Below are 24,335 nucleotides of genomic sequence, written 5' to 3' on the forward strand. Positions count from 1 at the left end.
AGTGTGAAGATGACGAGAATCTGCTGGGATAATATTATCAGAAAAAGTATTTTTATGAAAAATATTTAAGTTAATAGTGTTGTCAAATAGCTTAAGTATTAAATCAAGAAAATGGAGTTCTCACTCATTGTTTTGCATCTTTTTTGTGAAATTCATTTTCTCATGAAAACTGTTAAAAACATGAAACATTAGTTGTAGATCTTGGTCACTCCCTTGAAATATTATGAGTATGTCATCAACATAACGAGTATAGAAAGAAATCATATTACCCAACACAGGATTATTATTGAAAAAATTTTCTTCTAACACATTCACAAAGATGCCTGCCAAGATACCAGCTAAAGGGCAACCCATGGCTAATCTGAATGGTTGCTCATACATTTTGCCATTAAACTGAAAGTAATTATAATTGAGTACAACCTGCAATAGTGACATAAGTTCTGACAGTTGCAACTCACTTAAAGTTGTATGTTGTCGAATGTTATTTTCAATAATTTTAAGAGTGATATCCACCAAAACATCAGTGTCTAAACTTACAACATCGAAAGAAACCAAACGAGAGGAGGAAGTGATATCTAGCACTTTTAGCTTGTTTATTACCTCAGCACTATTTTTAACAGAATAATTATATTAAAAAACGAACGTTTCTTTAATTTTAGTGTGTAAGAATCTCGCTAAGTTTTTGCTAATGAAGGTGTCTTCCTGTTCAGGTGTATTTTACTTCTGATGAAGGTATATTTAGATATACCGAAACTGTGGTCAAGGATTTTAATGAATCTTTATTCTGCAACTGTCTGGCTGTAATAATTTACCAGGAAGAATTTCAACAGTGACTGTTCCAGCCATGTTTAAAATCTTGAGATAGAAATTTAGTCATCTTTGTTGCTCTGTTCCCCCTAAGGAATTCTGGAAGTATCTTCCCACCTTCCTTGCTCTGTGTCTGAAAGACTGTAAGGTGGGACTCCAGTGGATATTAAATCCTTTTGATATCCTAACAACTTTTAGGTTTGCCTTGACTTGCACTATATGCTACACTCTCACCAATTTGTCAGCTTAGGCATCAACATCAAATCTGCTTCCTTACAGGGGTTGTATCTTGAATTCTGCATTTAAAAGTTGCCAGTTTGCTTAGCATCTCAGTCATTATTGTGAAATAAAGGTGAAATGAGATTATGCTCACATGTTGTAAGTTCCTCACATACCTTCCTGTTTACAATATGTTCACTGACTTTCGAGTTTGTGAGGAAAGAGTGGATTGAGAGGTCTGTTCATGACTTGAAGGCCAAGTTCTTGTATAGTGTCCCGAAGGCAGAGTTATCTTTCTTCAGTCACTGTCCTATGCCACATTTGCTCTGTTCCCCCTAAGGAATTCTGGAAGTATCTTCCCACCTTCCTTGCTCTGAGCCTGAAAGACTGTAAAGTGGGACTCAAGGGGATATTAAATCCTTTTGATTTCACATTTGTGTCCATTGCAAAACTGTGACTGTTGTGTTGACCCAGTATCATTGCTGATTTTAACTTTTTATATGTGGTTGTATCTCATGACTGTATTGAAAATATTAATTAGTTACATTTCCTAATGCAGTCATTATTTCTATTGTCACTGCATATCTGTCACACAGTTGATGCATCTTTGTCACTGTTATATCTTTATTTGGTGTTACAATGGCTGCCATTGAATGATGACCTGATGTTATGATCTGTGCTGTAAATGGCATGGAAGGTAAGGCCCCATTTCTGGAATATGGCTCCTGTATACATAGTATGTGTAGGTCCATCTCTTCTAATCCTTTCCCAAGTTGCTGTATCATCACATTTATCTGACTCATTTTAATTATTTGTCTATGTTCCACTGTTGTTAGGAATGATGACTGTATGTGAATGCTATGGGAACCTAGTGATCACTAATCGCTTGTATAGATGCTCAATATCAAGTGTCTTCTTTCTAGTCTTAGAGACACTGTCAAGCAGAGTCTGTAGTTCCTCTGTATTTGTAAGTATTGACAGTTTTCATGACGATTTTTCAGTTGTTTCTTGTTATTGTCATTGCTGCCAGAACTTTTAGTTCTGTGGCTTCCAAGGCACCACCAAGGCACAATGCCAAAGCGTAAGTGGGCGTCCACAGAAGATAGAGACATACATATATCATTACTTCCTGTCAGTATGCTGAGATGATTTCCTTTTGCATCCATCAGTGCATACACCAAATGAGGGTGCACACATTGGATATTCCACACTGAACAACTGCCTAAACTTCAATTTCTGTAAACATCTTTCATTGGCCTAAGTGGTTAAAAGTGGAACATGTTATTACCTAGAATCATGTGTTACACCACAGGTGCCTCAGATGAGAGATCTTGTGCAATCCAACTTAATTAACTCATTACAATATTGTGAAAGATCTCATATAATCCAACTTAATTAACTCATTACAGTATTGCTTTACATTAAAAATTTTTTTAAATGATAATAGGACACGAATGAAAAATGCTTCTATCGTAACACAGAAGAGGGTGAATATGTCCTGGGTAGAGTTAGGAATGTGAAAGTAGGGAACTAGCTTTCCACTTTTGTGGCAGCTTCAAAGACATGTAAATCAACACATCTTGTCATATTCATGCTTGATTACTTGTTAGTACCCATGCCATGTAATATAATTTTCTTAAATAATAATAGGATTCCCGATTATTTCAGTTATCATTTTTCCAGTGCTTAAAAGTCTCTTAGACAAAATCCATTTCTATTTTTGAAAATAAATCTGCACCAATTAATTCAGCTTGTGTAGACAAAGGATAGAGTTACACTTAACATACTTCATTCAAAATATTTGTGTGTCCAACCAGTCATACATTGGTTCATTACATTCTATAATCTAGTAAATGATTTTTCTGTTTTGCATTTTATTGCTCTCTTTGTATGGGATTTCTAAGTACATTGTTTCCTTTTTGTATAGAAGAGTGTGGGAATAGTTGAACTGTTTGATCAGGCTATATCATGGTTACTGTGCTCTGCTTTCTTTGCTCTTAAATTATTGAGATAGAAAATTGATTAAGTTCATCTTTACAAGGCAGTACATGCTGAGATTTTAATTTACAACACTCTCAGCAATTGTGAAACTCAGATGCATGTTAACTCAAACATGTGTGGAAAAGTAAATGTAAAGAATCATCAGTACCCAGGTAAGTCTATTTGCCTTTAAAAGAACGTGTAGACCATCCCTTCCATGGGTCCACTACCCTTTGTCTCTCCAATACCTACAGAAAATCAGGTACCCCCATCTTAAATGTTTAACAGCATCTACAGTCTGTGACCCTTACCTTGGTGTTGTTGTGGTCTTCAGTCCAGAGACTGGTTTGATGCAACCCTCCATGATACTCTATCCTGCACAAGCTTCTTCATCTCCAAATAACTACAGAAATCTACATCCTTCTGAATCTGCTTACTGTATTCACCTCTTGGTCCTTCTCTACAATTTTTACCCTCCACACTGCCCTCCAGTACTAAATTGGTGATCCCTCGATGCCTCAGAAGGTGTTCTGTCAACCAGTATTTCTTCTGGCCAGGTTGGCTACCAATTTCTTGCCTCCCAAGTCCTGTTCAGTACCTCCTAGTTGGTTACATGATGTACTCACCTAATCAATAAACAGCTGAAATCACTTTAAAAGTATTTTGAAACAATCACTGTTGCCCATTTATGGAATTGCATTCAGTACTTCTGTACAATTTTCTTGTACACCCTTAATTGCATTGTAATGATGTTGTTTTATTGCCAACTTTAATTTGTGGAAGAACCAGAAGTTGGCTGGGACCAAATCTATAAAATATAGCAGGTGATCCAGGATTCTGATCTGTTTGCTAGCCAAAGATGTGTACAATCTTTTCTTTGTGGGCTGGGACATTGTCATGAAACAGTAGCCAGGAACCTGTCCTCTTGTATTTGGGTTGCATTCGACAAATTCTCATCCACAGGTAATGGAGGACACTGAGCTAATACTCAAATTAACAGTTTGACCTTCTGATAGAAACTCTTTGTGAATTATTCCTTCGGAATCAAAAACGTTGTAAAACTGTTGGCATTGCCTTCAGACGACTCTTCTGCAAGCACACTTTCTTTGGTTTTGGCTTCTGTGGGCCCAACAATGCTGCACTCTGCCACTCTGTAAGGTGCTCTTATTGGAAACACCCTGTCTCATTGTCAGTTAGAAACAATTTTGTGAAATCAGTATCAGTTTAGTAATTTTTTAGAACATTTTTCACGGAGAAGAAATTAGTGGTCTAGCTAGAATACTTCAAAAATGGATAAAAACAGTCTTGACCACAATAAAATATTTACCCATAATGTGTGGTTTTAGTCTGAATGTGACCGTCCTCAGACCACTTATATGATGATGGTAGATGGTGGCAGTGAACAGAACAGGTGTTGTGATTTGAATGTGAACTGAGATGGGGCCGTGGTCTTCTATTGATAACAAGCAAGTTCAGTAGTCATGACTGTGTGTGGGCAGGAATGGCTTTTGAAAATGCATGGTGAAATGGAGTATGTACTTTTCCAGCACATTGTTTCCTTATGAGAATACTGAGAATTATTGAGTGTACTGCTGAGTAGCAAAGACGTGTGAGCAGGGCAGATCATGTATGAAAGAGTCAGAAAAACAAAATTGTCGATGTCATCAACAGTATCATCCAAGAAATGATTCCTGGTGAAGAGAAAATTTACATTTTGATCTTCACCATGATCAAAGAAAACTGGTGTGTTAACTTTCCTACCAAACTTTTTAGTTTTTTGAATGTGCCTGGACTGCAGCTGCACTGGCTTAAAATGGAGATTGGCTTTCTTTTTTTCTGTAGAATCTGAACTTTCCAAAATTGTGCAGTGGTACAAGACTGCACTTGAGGAACATCACTGAGACCAGTATAATGACCAACAAAGAACAAGGGAAAATGATTCTTATTCTGTGAATATCTTTAATTTCAACTGAATTGCCCGTAGTTTAAACAATTGCAATTCCAAATGAAATTTGCCTGCAGAGTGACCATCAACACACAATGTCAAACAGTCCTATGTTGTGACACCAATTTGAAGGAATGACCATTTATATGTTACACGGACAAGAGTTGGATCACCCAAAAATTTATTCACTGACTGCTCAAACAACAAACACTACAGATATACTACACAAGCAACTATTGTTATGAAAATGTAAAAATGTGACTGTTATAAAATGAATATAATAGTAAATTATTTACTAATAATGCCCCATAAAACTCTCCAGGTAAAGCCAGGCAATTCATGTAGTATTTAAGTAAGTGAGGATAATAAGAAAACATTTATCAACTTGTTGTATTTATCTATCACTAAATAATATCATGACTGTGTATTATTAACTTTACCTGAAACTTAATATTTGTGCAAAATGAGAGCATGCTGAGATCAGTGACTACAGTAGAATATGTAAGTGTCCACTATTATCAAGAATGCAAAAAGCAATTTACGTAAGTTTGTTATCATCATTACTATGAATATTGACACCCTGGTTAGGAGCTCTTGTTTCATTTGAACAGACTCCTCAAAGAAACATCCTGATTCCTTACTGTGGTTAGGGCAGGCAAAGCATATGTAGTTCACATTCTGAATCTCATCACTGCCTTTTTGCACAAGAATTTAGTGTTCCACTGGGTGGTGGAGTTATTTTTCATCTTTGTGGTGTACCTCTGCACCTACGGTATTTGATGTTGTATTTGATTGCTCCGGGAACACTTATGCAGATTTGATACTTCACTTCATATTATACCAGCCGGAGTGCCCTTTGATTCTTTGTGATCGCAGTATGCCCTGACAGACACAACAGAAACTTTTGTGTTATTTATTCATAATTCTAGTAGTAACTACTGTCTGATATGACCAATAACAATGTCTTCTGTCTTTACATATTGTTGCAAGTTCTTTCAGTAAGAAGTGTGTTTCCATTATACAGTCATCTCAGATTATCTGCCTGTACCCTATTGCTCCTTCAGTGGTATGCCACATAAACTAGTGTCTCCTTTGGTAGGCAGAACAATATCTGATTAAGTATAGCCAAGGAAGTTAGCACAATTGAATCCATGCATCTGACATTGTACAAAAAAATTTGAAATATGTTATTGTTCATATCTGATTTGTCAGAGCAATCTGTGTTGATATGCATATTCAGTACCTGGTTAAAATTCTCATACTGTTGTTCAGAACAGGGTAACAGTTGCTTTTTCAAATTAGATTCCTAATACTAGCTTAGTGTTGAAAATTCATCAACAAAGAGTGGAGCAGCTTTGTTGTTCTAGTAGTGACTAATGCAGCACCTTTCTGTAAGATCATATTTTGTTTATCAGCTCATTGCAAATGTTTTGTGAGTGTTTAAGAACAAATTTTCTGCTTGTGATGCTTTCTGGGGATATGTTGGAGTTCTTCCATTGTTTAATTGTTTCAACAAATAGTGCATTTGGAGGGAGGGGTGGGGCAATGATTAGAGCGGGGGGGGGGAGAGGTTGATCTTAAAGCTAAGGCTGCCTTGGAGTTGTGCTATACCTCATATAAGCATAGTGTATGTATGGGCACAGCAGTATGCAGTATAATTGTTGTATTACGAAGGGGCTATTGCATCTTATTTCCCTGTTGTTTGAGCAATATATGTTCCGAACATTTTCGCACTAAAATTTAACACATTTTTGTGCTGAGCTTGTGTGATATTATCTATATGAAGCCCTGTATGTTAATGGCTGCTCAAAAACATATTTGATAAGCATCCTGGGATACACAATATTCTGCCATTCATATATAATTACTATGTTGTTCTATAAAAAAAATGAGGGAAGAATCAGTTAACGTGTCAAAACCATTTACCTACAGCCAGTGTCATAGATTGTATATTGTATTATTTTGTTTGTTTTTTATGTTCACCAGTGATTCAACAATAGCATATGTATGCAAATAATTGGAATCTTTCAGTATTCCATTTTCTTCAGATAAATTGTAAAAATTACCATGGACTCTGTACTATTTGTAACTCAAGTAACAGTAGCACAGAAACTGATGAAGCAGATATTATGAATGCTAGTAATGTGCCACTGTAGCTATCACTGATTGGATTAAAATATCCTTCTATTTTATAAACACCTGTATCATGCAGTTTTCTCCATGTAGCCATTTTCAAGTTGTTGTACAGTGTAAGACATCAAAATGCACCAACTCAGAGTTGAGCTGAAGTGTTCATCAAGTCATACAATCATAAAAGTGTAGCACCAAGTGATTCTTTAACACTTAGAGTGCTAGTCACTTACTTGAATCTACTTACCTCCTCCCCCCCCCCCCCCCCCCCCCCCAACCCACGCACACACACACACACACACACACTCCCAGTGCTGGGCATTTCCCTTTCTGAGCACACTCTGCCAGTTTTCTGGGCTTTCTTTCTTCCTTGTGGTACTGATATTCTCTCCAGGAAATTAGTTCCAGATAGTTGTGAATTATTAACACCACTTGTGGGAAGTTTGGGGCCAGTACTGTATGTCATGCAAAGGTCCTTAGAAACAGCAATAATAAACAGACTGGTATAATATTCTTTTTCATTACCTGCATATACAGCATACAAGCATTGGAAATAGCCTTGAGAAATAGATGAAATGAAAGTTTTCTTCACCACTTTGTAGACTGATGGTAAAAAATTTGAAAGGATATTTTCTGGTCACTTAGATGAACACCAAACTTGTTTTTATTGTAATCAAGGACTTCTGCTGGCTTGACTTTTTCTCTTCTTCTCCTGTCAGTATAGGAAATAATGTCTCTTCTGTGCCTTAAGCTTATCATGAAAACATCTCTTTCTGTCTTTCCATCATAAGGCTAAAATGTTTTCCTCATGGAAAATTATTTTATTCCTCTGAAGAGATTTAGCATTCAAATAAGATGGCATTGCTCTTCTGTTCTCTTTGACAGTGCCAGTGAGACCAGTACCTTTTGCTTCAAGAACTGTTAGCTGCTTCTAATGGAACACTGGTATAGTACAGGTCAGTGAACAGAGTGTGACCCTTAACTGCTAAATTGTCAAGCAGTTATAGGACAACATTGGTTACAGCATTGTCCTGCTTATAGAATACTTCAAAAGTTCCAGTTGTACACTGACAGTGCCTCTGAAAGCATGCATAGTTTTATTCCATATCAGTGTGGTTTCTCTGGCACATAGGGGATGATTCAGGAGCAATGTCACATAATTTTTGAAGTGGTTCTACATGTGAAGATAAACCAAAAAAGTTCTATGAACATGTGTCTGATTTTGGATCATTACAAAACTGGAGAGTGTTGGAGACTATATACATTTGTGGAAGATTATGCAGACAAGTGTGAATATTACTTACCAAAATTTTGTGTAGGTGCCGTGGTGGACAGAATAATTGTGCAACAGATGACTGAGCCATCCTACAAGAGGTGTTTGAAAATTTCCCCATCCATATCAATGCACCTGTCCCGTGGTGGAGTGCTGAATGCTGCTCTGCAATCAGGACCAGGCGTGCGGCTCTGCGTCAGTTCCAGTGTCGGCCAACTGCTGAGAATCTTGCAGCCTTTATGGTGCCGAGGGTAAAATGTCACTGCATTATTTGAGAGAGCGAGAAGTGGTCGTGGCAACAGTTCCTGAACATCATTAATCGTTCCACCAAAAGTTCCATTGTGTGGGAGACCATCAGGAGAGTTTCTGGGAGAGGAGGGAGGTGCCCCATGGCTTCTGTAATGACTAACAGCACTCTCCACACGGATCTGTGAGACATTGCCCAGACTATGGCAGCATATTTTGCCATGGTTACTGCAACAACCTGTCAGGATCCGTGTTTCCACCGCCATAGAGCAGTTGTTGAGAGGTGTAGTCTGGACTTCCAGTCCACCTCTCATGAAGTTTACAACTGCCCATTTTCTATGTGGGAGCTGGATTTTGCATTGTCTGCAGCTCGTGACACATCCCCTGGTCACGACAGGATCCATTACAGTATGCTACAGCACCTCACAAGGCACAACAAAGAAATCCTCCGTGCACTTTTTAATGCCTTTTGGGCATCAGGTCACTTTCCTGACTCGTGGCGTGAGGCAGTTTTAATTTCTTTCTTAAAACATGGGAGAGACCACACGAGTAGCCCGAGTAGCTACCGTAGTGTTACCCTTACTAGTTGCACGGGAAAGACCTTGGAGTGGACGGTCAACCCCTGCCTTGTCTGGATGTTAGAATCCTGGCAACTCCTTAGTCACTTTCAATTTGGGTTCAGGAGGTTTTGTTCCACCATCGATAACCTTGCACTCCTGGAGGGTGCTATACAACAAGCTTTCCTATGCCGTCATCACCTTCTAGGTGTATTTTTCAACATGAAGAAGGCCTACAATACCACTTGGAGGCGTCTCATCCTGGAGCAGCTTCACGAATGGGGTTTTCGTGGCTGTCTTCCTCTTTTTTTCAGTCTGTCCTCTCACCACAATATTTTAGATTTATGTTTATTAAACATATGGAAAACTGTTATAAACTTATGCACCAACCCAAATATGCTCTGGATGTAAATTTTTTGAGTTAATCTTCTTTCTGTCTTCTCCAAATTATTTAACTTTGTCTGTATTTATGAAGTGACACTCTGAGGCATAAAGACATCTGGTTTTAATCGGCAATATGTAGTACTCCAATTTTATAATAATGAATAAGGAGTTTTTTTGTACATGTTTGTTACGCCATTTCCATTTCTGGTTCTGTTTATGTTAGCTGGTCCTTATTATTATTATCATTATTGTTATTGTCATTGTATGTACATTCACAAGTACATATATAATGAATTTACAAATCAATTTTTAAACTTGACAATCAGATCACAGTCACGTCATGCAAGTGTTTCAGACCATATTTAAAGGTGTGGCACAGACAGTTCTCCATAATATTTCTATCTGTTCCTCCACATTACACTTGCATGCACTTCTTTCACAATAACATCACTGCTTCAGTGTGTGGCCACATCTCTCTTGTCTCTTTCAGATGTGATTGTATCTTGACCATTTGTGATGGGGAAATCTCTGCCATCTTTGTCATTGGGTTTTGAATTAGGTGGGCCTTTTGACATGGATGTTCCTCCAGTGTTCTTTCCACTTCTCAAAAACGTAAAAAATGTTTGCAGTCTGAAGAATGATGGAAAGTGATTTGCATGACTTTGGCATATAGCTGATGGATTCTGGAAACCACTACATAAATATGAATTCTAATGTGACATTATCTTCTTCAGAATTTGCACCTTATCACCTTTTCTTCTGACATCTTAAGGGGCTTACCTGTTGAGATCTGGAGGGTCATTAGTGGAGAGAACATGGAACCACTCAGTGGGAGTAGATCTTTTTTTTTTTTGGTCATCAGTCTACTGACTGGTTTGATGCGGCCCGCCACAAATTCCTTTCCTGTGCTAACCTCTTCATCTCAGAGTAGCACTTGCAACCTATGTCCTCAATTATTTGCTTGACGTATTCAAATCTCTGTCTTCCTCTACAGTTTTTGCCCTCTACAGCTCCCTCTAGTACCATGGAAGTCATTCCCTCATGTCTTAGCAGATGTCCTACCATCCTGTCCCTTCTCCCTATCAGTGTTTTCCACATATTCCTTTCCTCTCCGATTCTGCATAGAACCTCCTCATTCCTTACCTTATCAGTCCACCTAATTTTCAACATTCGTCTATAGCACCACATCTCAAATGCTTTGATTCTCTTCTGTTCCAGTTTTCCCACAGTCCAAGTTTCACTACCGTACAATGCTGTACTCTAGACGTACATCCTCAGAAATTTCTTCCTCAAATTAAGGCCGGTATTTGATATTAGTAGACTTCTCTTGGCCAGAAATGCCTTTTTTGCCGTAGCGAGTCTGCTTTTGATGTCCTCCTTGCTCCGTCCGTCATTGGTTATTTTACTTCCTAGGTAGCAGAATTCCTTAACTTCATTGACTTCGTGACCATCAATCCTGATGTTAAGTTTCTCGCTGTTCTCATTTCTACTACTTCTCATTACCTTTGTCTTTCTCTGATTTACTCTCAAACCATACTGTGTACTCATTAGACTGTTCATTCCGTTCAGCAGATCATTTAATTCTTCTTCACTTTCACTCATGATAGCAATGTCATCAGCGAATCGTATCATTGATATCCTTTCACCTTGTATTTTAATTCCACTCCTGAACCTTTCTTTTATTTCCATAATTGCTTCCTCGATGTAGAGATTGAAGAGTAGGGGCGGAAGGCTACAGCCTTGTCTTACACCCTTCTTAATACGAGCACTTCGTTCTGGATCGTCCACTCTTATTATTCCCTCTTGATTGTTGTAGATATTGTATATGACCCGTCTCTCCCTATAGCTTACCCCTACTTTTTTCAGAATCTCGAACAGCTTGCACCATTTTATATTGTCGAACGCTTTTTCCAGGTCGACAAATCCTATGAAAGTGTCTTGATTTTTCTTTAGCCTTGCTTCCATTATTAGCCGTAACGTCAGAATTGTCTCTCTCATCCCCTTACTTTTCCTAAAGCCAAACTGATCGTCACCTAATGCATTCTCAGTTTTCTTTTACATTCTTCTGTATATTATTCTTGTAAGCAGCTTCGATGCATGAGCTGAACGTGAATAGTCGTTTTGTTGCCACTTCCCCCAATGATTTTAGAAATTCTGATGGAATGTTATCTATCCATTCTGCCTTATTTGACCGTAAGTCCTCCAAAGCTCTTTTAAATTCTGATTCTAATACTGAATCCCCTATCTCTTCGAAATCGACTCCTGTTTCTTCTTCTATCACATCAGACAAATCTTCACCCTCATAGAGGCTTTCAATGTATTCTTTCCACCCATCTACTCTCTCCTCTGCATTTAACAGTGGAATTCCCGTTGCACTCTTAATGTTACCAGCGTTGCTTTTAATGTCACCAAAGGTTGTTTTGACTTTCCTGTATGCTGAGTCTGTCCTTCCGACAATCATATCTTTTTCGATGTCTTCACATTTTTCCTGCAGCCATTTCGTGTTAGTTTCCCTGCACTTCCTATTTATTTCATTCCTCAGCGACTTGTATTTCTGTATTCCTGATTTTCCGGAACATGTTTGTACTTCCTCCTTTCATCAATCAAATGAAGTATTTCTTCTGTTACCCATGGTTTCTTCACAGCTACCATCTTTGTACCTATGTTTTCCTTCCCAACTTCTGTGATGGCCTTTTTTAGAGATGTCCATTCCTCTTCAACTGTACTGCCTACTGCGCTATTCCTTATTGCTGTATCTATAGCGTTAGAGAACTTCAAACGTATCTCGTCATTCCTTAGTACTTCCGTATCCCACTTCTTTGCTTATTGATTCTTCCTGACTAATGTCTTGAACTTCAGCCTACTCTTCATCACTACTATATTTTGATCTGAGTCTATATCTGCTCCTGGGTATGCTTTACAATCCAGTATCTGATTTCGGAATCTCTGTCTGACCATGATGTAATCTAATTGAAACCTTCCCGTATCTCCCGGCCTTTTCCAAGTATACCTCCTCCTCTTGTGATTCTTGAACAGGGTATTCACTATTACTAGCTGAAGCTTGTTACAGAACTCAATTAGTCTTTCTCCTCTTTCATTCCTTGTCCCAAGCCCGTATTCTACTGTAACCTTTTCTTCTACTCCTTCCACTACAACTGCATTCCAGTCGCCCATGACTATGAGATTTTCGTCCCCCTTTACATGCTGCATTACCCTTTCAATATCCTCATACACTTTCTCTATCTGTTCATCTTCAGCATGCGACGTCGGCATGTATACCTGAACTATCGTTGTCGGTGTTGGTCTGCTGTCGATTTTGATTAGAACAACCCGGTCACTGAACTGTTCACAGTAAGACACCCTCTGCCCTACCTTCCTATTCATAACGAATCCTACACCTGTTATACCATTTTCTGCTGCTGTTGATATTACCTGATACTCATCTGACCAGAAATCCTTGTCTTCCTTCCACTTCACTTCACTGACCCCTACTATATCTAGATTGAGCCTTTGCATTTCCCTTTTCAGATTTTCTAGTTTCCCTACCATGTTCGAGCTTCTGACATTCCACGCCCCGACTCATAGAACGTTATCCTTTCGTTGATTATTCAATCTTTTTCTCATGGTAACCTTCCCCTTGGCAGTCCCCTCCCGGAGATCCAAATGGGGGACTATTCCGGAATCTTTTGCCCATGGAGAGATCATCATAACACTTCTTCAAATACAGGCCACATGTCCTGTGGATACATGTTACGTGTCTTTAATGCATTGGTTTCCATTGCCTTCTGCATCCTCATGTCGTTGATTATTGCTGATTCTTCCGCCTTTAGGGGCAATTTCCCACCCCTAGGACAAGAGAGTGCCCTGAACCTCTATCCGCTCCTCCGCCCTCTTTGACAAGGCCGTTGGCAGAATGAGGCTGACTTCTTATGCTGGAAGTCTTCGGCCGCCAATGCTGATTATTTATCAAAAGTTAGGCAGTGGCGGGGATTGAACCCGGGACCGAAGACGTTTTGATTATGTATCAAAGATGCTACCCCTAGACCACGGGTACAGAGCCAGTAATATACCTCACAGACTTATTTAGACATATAGCTATCTAAGATGTGGGTGTTCTTCCTTCTGCATTGGTGCACTATATTTAGCAACTAAATACACAAGTAAAATTGCAGCATACAGTGGGTTATCCATATATATTCTCCAGCTGTTTCCTGATATTTTGTAGAGAGGATTTACTGTTTAGCAAAACTGCTTCAACAGATTCCTATAATGCTGCTTAAATGGCATTGTTCAGTTGAGACTGACTCCTGGATATTTAGGGTCATGGTTTTGGAAAACTTTGACAGCATAAAACAATGTGTATAACTTCGTGTGTACCTCATTACTATGGAAATGGAGTGCTGTTACCTCTGTTTTACTTAGGTTTGGCTGGAGTCTCTATTTGCAAAAGTGGGGGGGGGGGGGGGGGGGGGCAGAAAAAAACCACCAAATTTTGAGATGATGGTAGAAGTTGCCACAATACTTGTCACTCACAACTCACTCATTTACTTACGAACAAAATTTTTACGTCACTGAGTTGGACTTTTAAGGTAACTCATTGCACCATCCATTCATTTCATGAGTTCGAGAAAGTTCTCTGTAATTTCTGTGGGACTGTGGACCAAATCACACTGCAAGTAATCTGGAAAATGCCTTTTCAGAGTTCAAATTTCTGTCAGATTACTCAATGGTCAGTCCAAATGCCCCAATTTTTGTAACTCAGACTCACAAAATTCGTGCATGCATCCACAGTTTCGCTGTAGCATGCACCCATCAGGAACTTATTCTGGAGTTGCGTGTGCTTTCCTACACCCAATAGTTATTTAGCAGTAGCATCCTAAATGTGACATAATCAGTAAATGCTGTTACATTTTGATTTGCTCATGTCTACACACCTCCATCAAGCTGCTGTGTTATGAACTTGACATTTGCCACATCAGGCATGCCCTCCACAAAACAATCCTTACACAAGGCCAAGAAATCTACCACATGGTATTTTACTTTCCTCTAAAATACTGTATTCTGGGGCTTTCCATGAAATTCATGGTCCCTTCCTATCTCTTAACAATGTTACTTAACGTGACCTTAACAGATATGATTTCTTTCTTTCTTACTTCTACCTCTTTAAGGACAGCAGCATACAGTCTGCGCACCTCAAAGATTACTGAGTCAGCTCTTCCTTAGCCTCTGTCTGACTCTGAGCCATGTGGCCTATGCTGCCTGACATTGATTTCAACAGTGATTCCGTCTCTTTCATCTTTTTATTGCACTCTGCCCACACAGACTCTATTCTCTGTCCCAAATCACTGTCAACAGTAATAATTCAATTGGCCAGCTTTTTCTCCACATTGCTGATTAGTGAGCTAATTGCCTCTAAAATGTTCTGGATTTCCCAATTTTGATCTTTTAAATATTTTCTAAGTTCAGCATTTTGGTCTTTTAGTTCGTCAATCCCCTTAACTTGACTTTTACTATAAAAAATTATGCCCAGTTTCTGCACATTAACTTGCAAAAGCACATTAGAGTCCCCTGATACCACATCCTATCTCCTTCCCCAAAACTTTTACTCTCATCTCCCTCTGGCTTATAGGACTCCTCATATTGCTATCTACTCGATCGAAGCCACACACTGTTGGTGACTGCTTGATGCTGTCAGCCATGACTAACAAGCGGCAAATGACAAAGTAAATTGTGAATGCTGCTCAACTTAATCTGTGACTTTCATACTGCTGTTGGTGTGAAGTTGGGAGCTGCATGCATCATGTCACCTGCCTAGAGTGGAGACTTAAAATGCATGGTGCACTGGAAGTGGACCCTTGTTGTGGAAATGAACTGGGGTGGGCTGATGTAGAGACAACAGCCACATGGCTACTGCAGTGGCAAACTGGAGCCCAGACCCTCAATTTATGGCACTGCGATGAGTTTCTTGGTGTGGTGTGGAAGTGACGACAGTGACAAATGCGCATTCATGATGAAAACAAATAAAAAACATGTCTCTAACTCATTGTTGTGGTTTGCACCTAGCTATCCTAGCCTTTGGGTCTAGTTGGCCAGCAGACTAGATGCTGGAACTGAGCCCACAGCTGTGATGGTAAGGAATGAAATAACATTGTTGGGCTATAAACTGAATACAATGGCTCTCATTGTCTTCACTGGGGATGATAAATTCAGCTTCTTTTTCTTGTGTGCATTTGTATTTGAAATAATAAAATGAAACTGCTCCTGATGCTATTAACCGTTAAGACAACTAGGCATTACCCAGGTGCAAATGATGTGAAATGACAACCCACAGCTACAATATTTCAGTTTTCACTAATAAAAGTTTATTATCTTGAAAATGTTCACAAAAACTGAAAGACTGGTGAAGTGAACTACACTCCTGGAAATGGAAAAAAGAACACATTGACACCGGTATGTCAGACCCACCATACTTGCTCCGGACACTGCGAGAGGGCTGTACAAGCAATGATCACACGCACGGCACAGCGGACACACCAGGAACCGCGGTGTTGGCCGTCGAATGGCGCTAGCTGCGCAGCATTTGTGCACCGCCGCCGTCGGTGTCAGCCAGTTTGCCGTGGCATACAGAGCTCCATCGCAGTCTTTAACACTGGTAGCATGCCGCGACAGCGTGGACGTGAACCGTATGTGCAGTTGACGGACTTTGAGCGAGGGCGTATAGTGGGCATGCGGGAGGCCGGGTGGACGTACCGCCGAATTGCTCAACACGTGGGGCGTGAGGTCTCCACAGTACATCGATGTTGTCGCCAGTGGTCGGCGGAAGGTGCACGTGCCCGTCGACCTGGGACCGGACCGCAGCGACGCACGGATGCACGCCAAGACCGTAGGATCCTACGCAGTGCCGTAGGGGACCGCACCGCCACTTCCCAGCAAATTAGGGACACTGTTGCTCCTGGGGTATCGGCGAGGACCATTCGCAACCGTCTCCATGAAGCTGGGCTACGGTCCCGCACACCGTTAGGCCGTCTTCCGCTCACGCCCCAACATCGTGCAGCCCGCCTCCAGTGGTGTCGCGACAGGCGTGAATGGAGGGACGAATGGAGACGTGTCGTCTTCAGCGATGAGAGTAGCTTCTGCCTTGGTGCCAATGATGGTCCTATGCGTGTTTGGCGCCGTGCAGGTGAGCGCCACAATCAGGACTGCATACGACCGAGGCACACAGGGCCAACACCCGGCATCATGGTGTGGGGAGCGATCTCCTACACTGGCCGTACACCACTGGTGATCGTCGAGGGGACACTGAATAGTGCACGGTACATCCAGACCGTCATCGAACCCATCGTTCTACCATTCCTAGACCGGCAAGGGAACTTGCTGTTCCAACAGGACAATGCACGTCCGCATGTATCCCGTGCCACCCAACGTGCTCTAGAAGGTGTAAGTCGACTACCCTGGCCAGCAAGATCTCCGGATCTGTCCCCCATTGAGCATGTTTGGGACTGGATGAAGCGTCGTCTCACGCGGTCTGCACGTCCAGCACGAACGCTGGTCAAACTGAGGCGCCAGGTGGAAATGGCATGGCAAGCCGTTCCACAGGACTACATCCAGCATCTCTACGATCGTCTCCATGGGAGAATAGCAGCCTGCATTGCTGCGAAAGGTGGATATACACTGTACTAGTGCCGACATTGTGCATGCTCTGTTGCCTGTGTCTATGTGCCTGTGGTTCTGTCAGTGTGATCATGTGATGTATCTGACCCCAGGAATGTGTCAATAAAGTTTCCCCTTCCTGGGACAATGAATTCACGGTGTTCTTATTTCAATTTCCAGGAGTGTATTTCAGTAAGTGATTAAAAGTGACTCGAGTCCTCAGTATAGCAGCAGATAAGCTCATTATATAAAATTTAATAAACTGAAAACTGGTGGAAAACATTAACTATGTTCATTGCTAACCATTAAAGGAAAATAAACTACAGACTACCTCACACCTAATTAAAGTCAAACCAACATGCAACACGAAAGTCTAAGTGCGAATTTGCGGTAAAAATCATCAAAGTCCGTCACAGGTAAAACTGAGGTAGAGTGCAACTTAAGTGTTCAAAAACAGAGTCAGAAACCCAGACAGTCACCTGGCAGAAAACAGGCAGATGTTGTATGGGGTCCTGAGTTTTCTAAGCCCACCTACTGGACTGCCTGTAGAACTTTTCTCTTCTGCCCTTATCAGGTCCTACGAAGCTGTCTATCTGCACCACATTGGCTGTCACCCTTATATAGCCTCGGACGACCACCTCAGCGAAATTCCCATACACATTACTTAATGAGGCTTTTAGTTTCACCAGCCTCACTTATATCTTTTGATACAGAGTACTTGTGAATGATTTAACTGCACCATTAGCTGTGCACCGAAAAATATAGATTGTACATTTAATAGCTGACCCAATAATTAAAGCTGAATAATTGCAAACTTTGTTGCAATGCTAAAAAAAAAGTTCTTTTTCTTTGTGCAATTAAATATTATTACAGCTATTAATTTGGCAGCACTTCTGTAATGGATTTTTACTGCTCATTTCATTGCATCACTAGAATTTACATATCTTTAATCCACCAGTCAAAGTACTTGGTTGTAAGCTACAAATCGATTGTCCAATCTCCATTTTGCATTATTTAGTAAAGAAATCATTGTGCTTTTGCAGACTGGCTCTTACTGGAGAACTTTCCAATGCTGTATCTTTTTATATACAAAGATTACAAGTTATATTGCACGCTGGCAGAATACTGTGTTCCCCTCTTCCATATGACATATCATCCTTCATTGTATGGTTAACCATTTGCTGTGTATGAGCGCAAATGCGAACAGTAGTTACCTGCCATTGTTTGTTCAGTAGCTGAGCTAATGTCACATTCGTGTATTCAACTTTGATAGAAACGCATGGCCCAGATGGTGGACAGCAGCAGTCAGCGTAGAAACAGGACTGACACAAATTAGCACACAGACTGGCTGCAGCCAAGCAGCAAACAACACAAACCTGGCCTACACCCTGTCCAGCCTCCCCATCACAGTGTGCATACTATTCAAACGTCACCTGAAACCCCTCTTTCACACATAAATGCAGTCCATTGTGTCACATGTCCTACTGCGGACATGGATACCTAGCCCGCAGATCAACACCATTTCCTCCTTCTGTTTCAGTGCCCCACAAAAACTAAGTACCTTGTTCATATGGTCAGTTTTGATGAGACTATAATTAGTTTATTTAAAGTTGGATCATAGTTGGAAGCAAATTTGTTCTTAAAATCCTCAGGTATTCATTGCAAATATTTTCCAACATTCAACTTGTTTTTGAGCAACAGTAAGTTGACATGTGTCTGCCTCTTTGACTGTCTCAGAAGCATGTGCAGAGGCTATGCATACTGCATTCTCCTGATATCAAGAAGTCACATCTTTGGCTCACTGAAAGGCCACGCATTCTGCTGTATGCTGTCATGGAATATATGACTGCTCTGGTGTCTCAGCTGCACACCAAGCTGCAATGTATTCAGCATTCTGCTGACATCGATGTTTCAGCAGTTTGAGCACTTGCCTGATGCTCCACCTGCTCAATTATCTACTGTTCAACACAAATTTATGATTCTTGCTACATAGCTGTCTTCATAGCCCAAACTGGTTGTGATTTCTGTTGAAGATATGACTTGAGCCTGCCAGTCATTAGAAATTTAAACAGTGATACCTAAAGTGAGGAGCAGATCATGTAAGATATCCAATCTAAACAACCTAATCTAATAATTATATCTAAAAACAAAGATGATGTAACTTAACAAACAAAAGCACTGGTATGTTGATAGAGACACTAACAAACACAAACACACACACAAAATTCAAGCTTTTGCAATCCATGGTTGCTTCATCAGGAAAGAGGGAATTACATTCATAATCTAATAATTAACTATATTAAAACAATACAGCCAAATGGACGACACAGTTGGTAATCCAAAACAAATGCCAGTTAAATGAAGGAAAGTAATAACAAACCTAACCAAGAAACAAACTATCAGTATCCTACAAACCAATAAAACCACCAAAGAAACTATGAATCACTCAAATCTAACCAAAAAAATGCTACATTTCTAAAAATTTTAATGATGATTTTACCCTACAAGACTATTTCTGCTGTCCCAGATTCATGTTCATATCTATGTCATTTGTCAAAGCAGTTAAAACTATGCTGTACTTTATGCATTCATTTACAATTTAACTTTAATTGATTATGTTTTAGTTATGTTATGCATCCCATGGGAACATTAATCATGTTGACCATCCCATGGAAACTGATTTTTTTTTAATAAGAGGTAGTCTTTGTGTTCAGGATGTTTGCTATCTCCATTTCTAACTTCATCCAAATATCCCCAGATGCCTCAGTGTGAAGGACTAACAAACATACTAACTTGAAGAAGAAGGAAAATAAGAAACTTCTAGTTCAGTGTAATGCAAATTTTATAATGCAAGAGTGGTTTGAAAAGTTCTTGGAATCACCATGAGAGGTCAGCACTAGTGCAGCGAGTTGTTCACATGATATTAATTGGACTGTTGCCTGTAAACACATGCCACGTCAGTGCTCTTGGAAGAGAGCTGTGGCGGTGACGTGGCTCTGTTATTGTTCCTGCATAGTGATTTGCGAAGATGGAAAAAATCAAGATGTGAGCAGTGATTAAGTACTTGATAAAGAAAGGTATGAAAGCAAAGGACATTTATGCTGATTTTCAGAATACTCTGGGGGACTCTGCTCCGTCATATTCAACCGTTGCCAAGTGGAAAAATGACTTTAAATTTGGTTGGGAGAGCTTAGATCTGCACAGTGGTTGGCCAAGATGTGTCACTACTCCAGAAATCATTGCAAAGTGCACAAAATGGTCATGGATGATTGATAATTGAAAGTGCATGAAATTGCTCACACTTGCCAGATGTTATCTGAAAGGATATGTCACATTTTAACTGAATAATTAGAAATGAAAAAATTATCTGCACGATGTGTGTCACGACTCTTGATCAGAAACGCATGAGAATGGACGTGGCAAAATTACACAAACTAAGGTATGAATTGTTGCCACACCTACCTTATTCACTCGATGTGACTCTGTCAGACTTCCATCTCTTCTCAAAACTGAAAATTTTTCTTGATGGACAAAGATTCACTTCAAACCAAGAATTGATAACTAGAGTTGACAACTATTTTGCAGGCCTGTAGGAAACTCATTTTTGAGGTGGGATCAAGGCACTTGGGACATCATTGGACCAAGTGCATTAATCTACAAGGAGACTAGGCCATCAAAAAATAAAAAAAGTTTCAGTGATGTAAGTACTTTTTTTTTCAAACCACCCTCGTATTTGTAAATGCAACAATGTTATCTGCCCTCATGTGTGCGGATATGTTTGCATATCACAATCAGTTGAACGTAATTTTCTTTGTATGTATGAATATTGTTTCCCCACCGTTTGAAGCCAGTTGGTACAGAATTTTTATTTACTTATTGCAGAGTGGTAATTTTATTAGTCCTGTTACATGCACAGGTTAAGAAGGTAACTCCATACTGTTAGAATACCAAATAACATCTCTGCTTGTAATCTTTAGCTCTAATAATGAAGTTATTCTACATGAACAATGGTGTATGAATACTTTTTTTCCATGCATACCTATTTCAAATATTGGCTTTGTGTGTAGATACTTTGACTTTATGGAGCTAAACTGTTGCAAATATCATCTCATTTTTAACGTGAGTATGACCTAGTTATAAAAGTATGTTACTACAATTGTAGCTCTGAATTCATTTTGAGAAGATGAGAGAAGTTCTTACTTTCTGAAAACTTATCTTGACTTATGACTTGTAAACCAGAGACAAACTGGTCATTTATCCCAACCACTTATTGAATGCTGCACAATGTCTGCCATGGAAATGTTGTTATGTAATGCTTTGCTGGCAGTCACAGTCACTTCAGGAAACTAAAACAGTCTTTAAAGAAATTTCTTCTTTTCCTTTATGGAAAGAGAAAGAAACCAGATAGATGAAAAAATGTCTGAATGTTTCACTGTTCAAGAAATATTGTGTTTTTTCTGTTTATTTAAATTATGTGTATCTTCATGGTGGAGCCTCTAATAGAGACTCAGCTTTGGTTGTTTGTCTTAAATTTTATTGAAAGTGTTAGAGAGATGGCCAGCAATCCAATCTGTGTTCCACACCAACCACACTTTTATAATAATGTTTGCTGTTATGAAGTGTTGCGTCACATAATATCTAAAAAATAAACGAAAAAACTAAAAAAGACTTGTTATTTAATGGTTCTATAACAAGTTTTTTTGAGTCTTTAATGGTGTGAGATGGATTTCATGTATTATGTTTCTTATTTCTATTGATAAGCATTAAAGAATTGCAGTTAAGTAAAATCTGACGTTTAAGCTATTCTTTTTTGTGCAGATATCTGGCAATTGTAACTGCAATGGCATCAGAAGCTGACCTCGTTTTTGTGCCTGAAGATCCACAACCGACTGACTGGCCTCAAACACTCTGCAAGAAACTGTCACTGGTATTTGGGATATTGATAATGCCGCCATTATTGAAACAAATATTTCCCATAATATGAGATAATTATTATTTTCGTTTTCACTTTTTCGTGACAGGAACGAGCATCTGGACAGAGACTGAATATTATAATTGTTGCTGAAGGAGCAGTAGATCGTGATGGTGAACCAATAACAGCTGATAAAGTGAAAGATGTTCTTGAGGAAAACTTGCATCAAGATACACGAGTCACTGTGCTTGGACATGTACAGAGAGGTGGAAATGCATCTGCATTTGACAGAGTCCTAGTGAGTATATGGGAAATTCTGATATGGGGAACACTGCTATTCTTGTCCTGTTATGCCTAATACTTATGTCATAATTCCACAAATTCTTCATTTTCAGAATGTTTAAAATGTTGTAGTTGCTCAATGTAGAGACAAACAAAATTTCCTTTATCTCTAGCATTAGTCAACATTTACTTGTTCAGTCATGTCTAGCTACATATGAGGTCTGTTCAAAAATTTCCAGAACTTAGTCCACAAATTTTTTCTGTGTGTAACTTTTACTTTTTGTGCATGGTCTGCTTCAAAGTACTCTCCTCCACAATTGATACAATGTTCACAGTGCTATTTCCACTTCCGGAAGCAGTCTTGGAATGCCTGTTGCTGGATTGCATTAAGCGCCATCTGTGCATTATCATGCAAATATTAGTCTTCTCATCGGGATTTCATCTGTGAAAATAAATAAAAAAAAAAAAGGTCTGTGGGGGCCAGGTCTGGAGAGTACCCTACAGTACAAATCTGGGATGAACTAATCTTTCAAAGTCAAAGAAAACTATCAGCATGGCTTTGAAATTTGACCTGACTTGACGAGCTTGTTTTGGCCATGGGGAACCTTTCTCAATCCATTGTGAAGACTGAACCTTGGTCTCAACATCATAACCATAGACCCGTGTCTCATCACCAGCTATGATTTGCTTAACGAACATCTTGAGCTCATTTGACTGACCCAAAATCTCTTCACAGATTCTGAGGCTCTTCCTGGCCTTGACTCAGGAGCTGTGGCACTAACTTGGTGGCAACATGGTGCATTCCAAGTTGCTGTGTCAGGATTTTACGATGTTAATCAGCTGAAATGTTACATTGTTCTGTAATCTCTTGGACAGTCAGTCTTTGATTGGCATGCACAGTTTTGTTGATATTCCTGACATGTATGTTTTCGGTAGATGTTGACATGCATTCTCAATGAGGGTCATCTTTAACTTCCATCTGGCCATTTTTAAGCCATGTGAACCATTCATAACACTGAGTACCGTACAGCATAAGCACTCATCACCATAGGCTGCCTGCATCATTTGGTGTGGCTCTGTAAACGTTTTCTTGTGTTTCATGTAAAATTAATGCAGACACGTTTGCTTCTCTAACTCTGTCTCCTAGAAATTCACAAAATATGTGACACAGTGTTATCCTCAATACAACACTGAGCATTAACTAACAGACATACAAGAATGAAACTTCCAGCAGTTACACATTAAACACAGGTGTGTGCAGGGATGCCAATTGCATTTCGTTTCCATACACCATTGGCACAAATGTACGAATGTCCTGGAGCTTTTTCGACAGACCTCGTATGTTGTTAAAGCTTCTACTGTGGCGTCATATATCAGATAAAAGTATTCATGTTATAATAATAAGTTAGATGCAAGATTCATTTACCATTTGTTTGATATGTTATCATTGCATCAAATAGCATATGGGGTTTTACTGCCTGCTATGACATATTTTACATACTCAGGTATTTGATTTAGCAAAATATTAGCTGTGATTTCTCAGAAAAATTAAATACAGCAAAATTAAAAACGTGGTCAGATATTTTTTAAACAGATAACTTTGTTAAAGGCCACTATCACTGCTACCTACTTTCTCAAAAATAATGAATAAAGTTAATGCAAAAGATTAATAAACCTAATAGAAAACAATATTTGAATTTAAAAAAATTAATATAACATGCTTTTAAAATGGTGTAAAAAATAAAAGATAATTTCTCCTAGTCCAATACAGATTTTTAACCCTATATAGATAGTCCTGAAAAATTGTGCTTGTGAATGTTTAGTAGCTATGACAATACTTGTAAAATTTAAAATGAAAAACATGAGAGTATGCAATAAATAGTTGATGCATGAATAGTTCACTTAGGTTACTAATATCAACTGATTTTTGTCAACAACAGCTATTCTCTA

General features: G+C 39.3%; 1 protein-coding gene across 1 annotated transcript in view; it reads left to right on the plus strand.

The window, feature by feature from the left end:
* LOC124775011 (ATP-dependent 6-phosphofructokinase-like) overlaps positions 1 to 24,335 on the plus strand; it is a 433,031-nt gene that overhangs the window by 134,056 nt on the left and 274,640 nt on the right. The window contains exons 5-6 of the mRNA XM_047249771.1: positions 22,010 to 22,118; positions 22,213 to 22,401. Coding sequence (XP_047105727.1) covers positions 22,010 to 22,118; positions 22,213 to 22,401 — 298 coding nt within the window. The remainder of the gene's footprint in view (positions 1 to 22,009; positions 22,119 to 22,212; positions 22,402 to 24,335) is intronic.

This window comes from Schistocerca piceifrons, chromosome 1 (assembly GCF_021461385.2).
Source record: "Schistocerca piceifrons isolate TAMUIC-IGC-003096 chromosome 1, iqSchPice1.1, whole genome shotgun sequence".
Taxonomy (NCBI): domain Eukaryota; kingdom Metazoa; phylum Arthropoda; class Insecta; order Orthoptera; family Acrididae; genus Schistocerca; species Schistocerca piceifrons.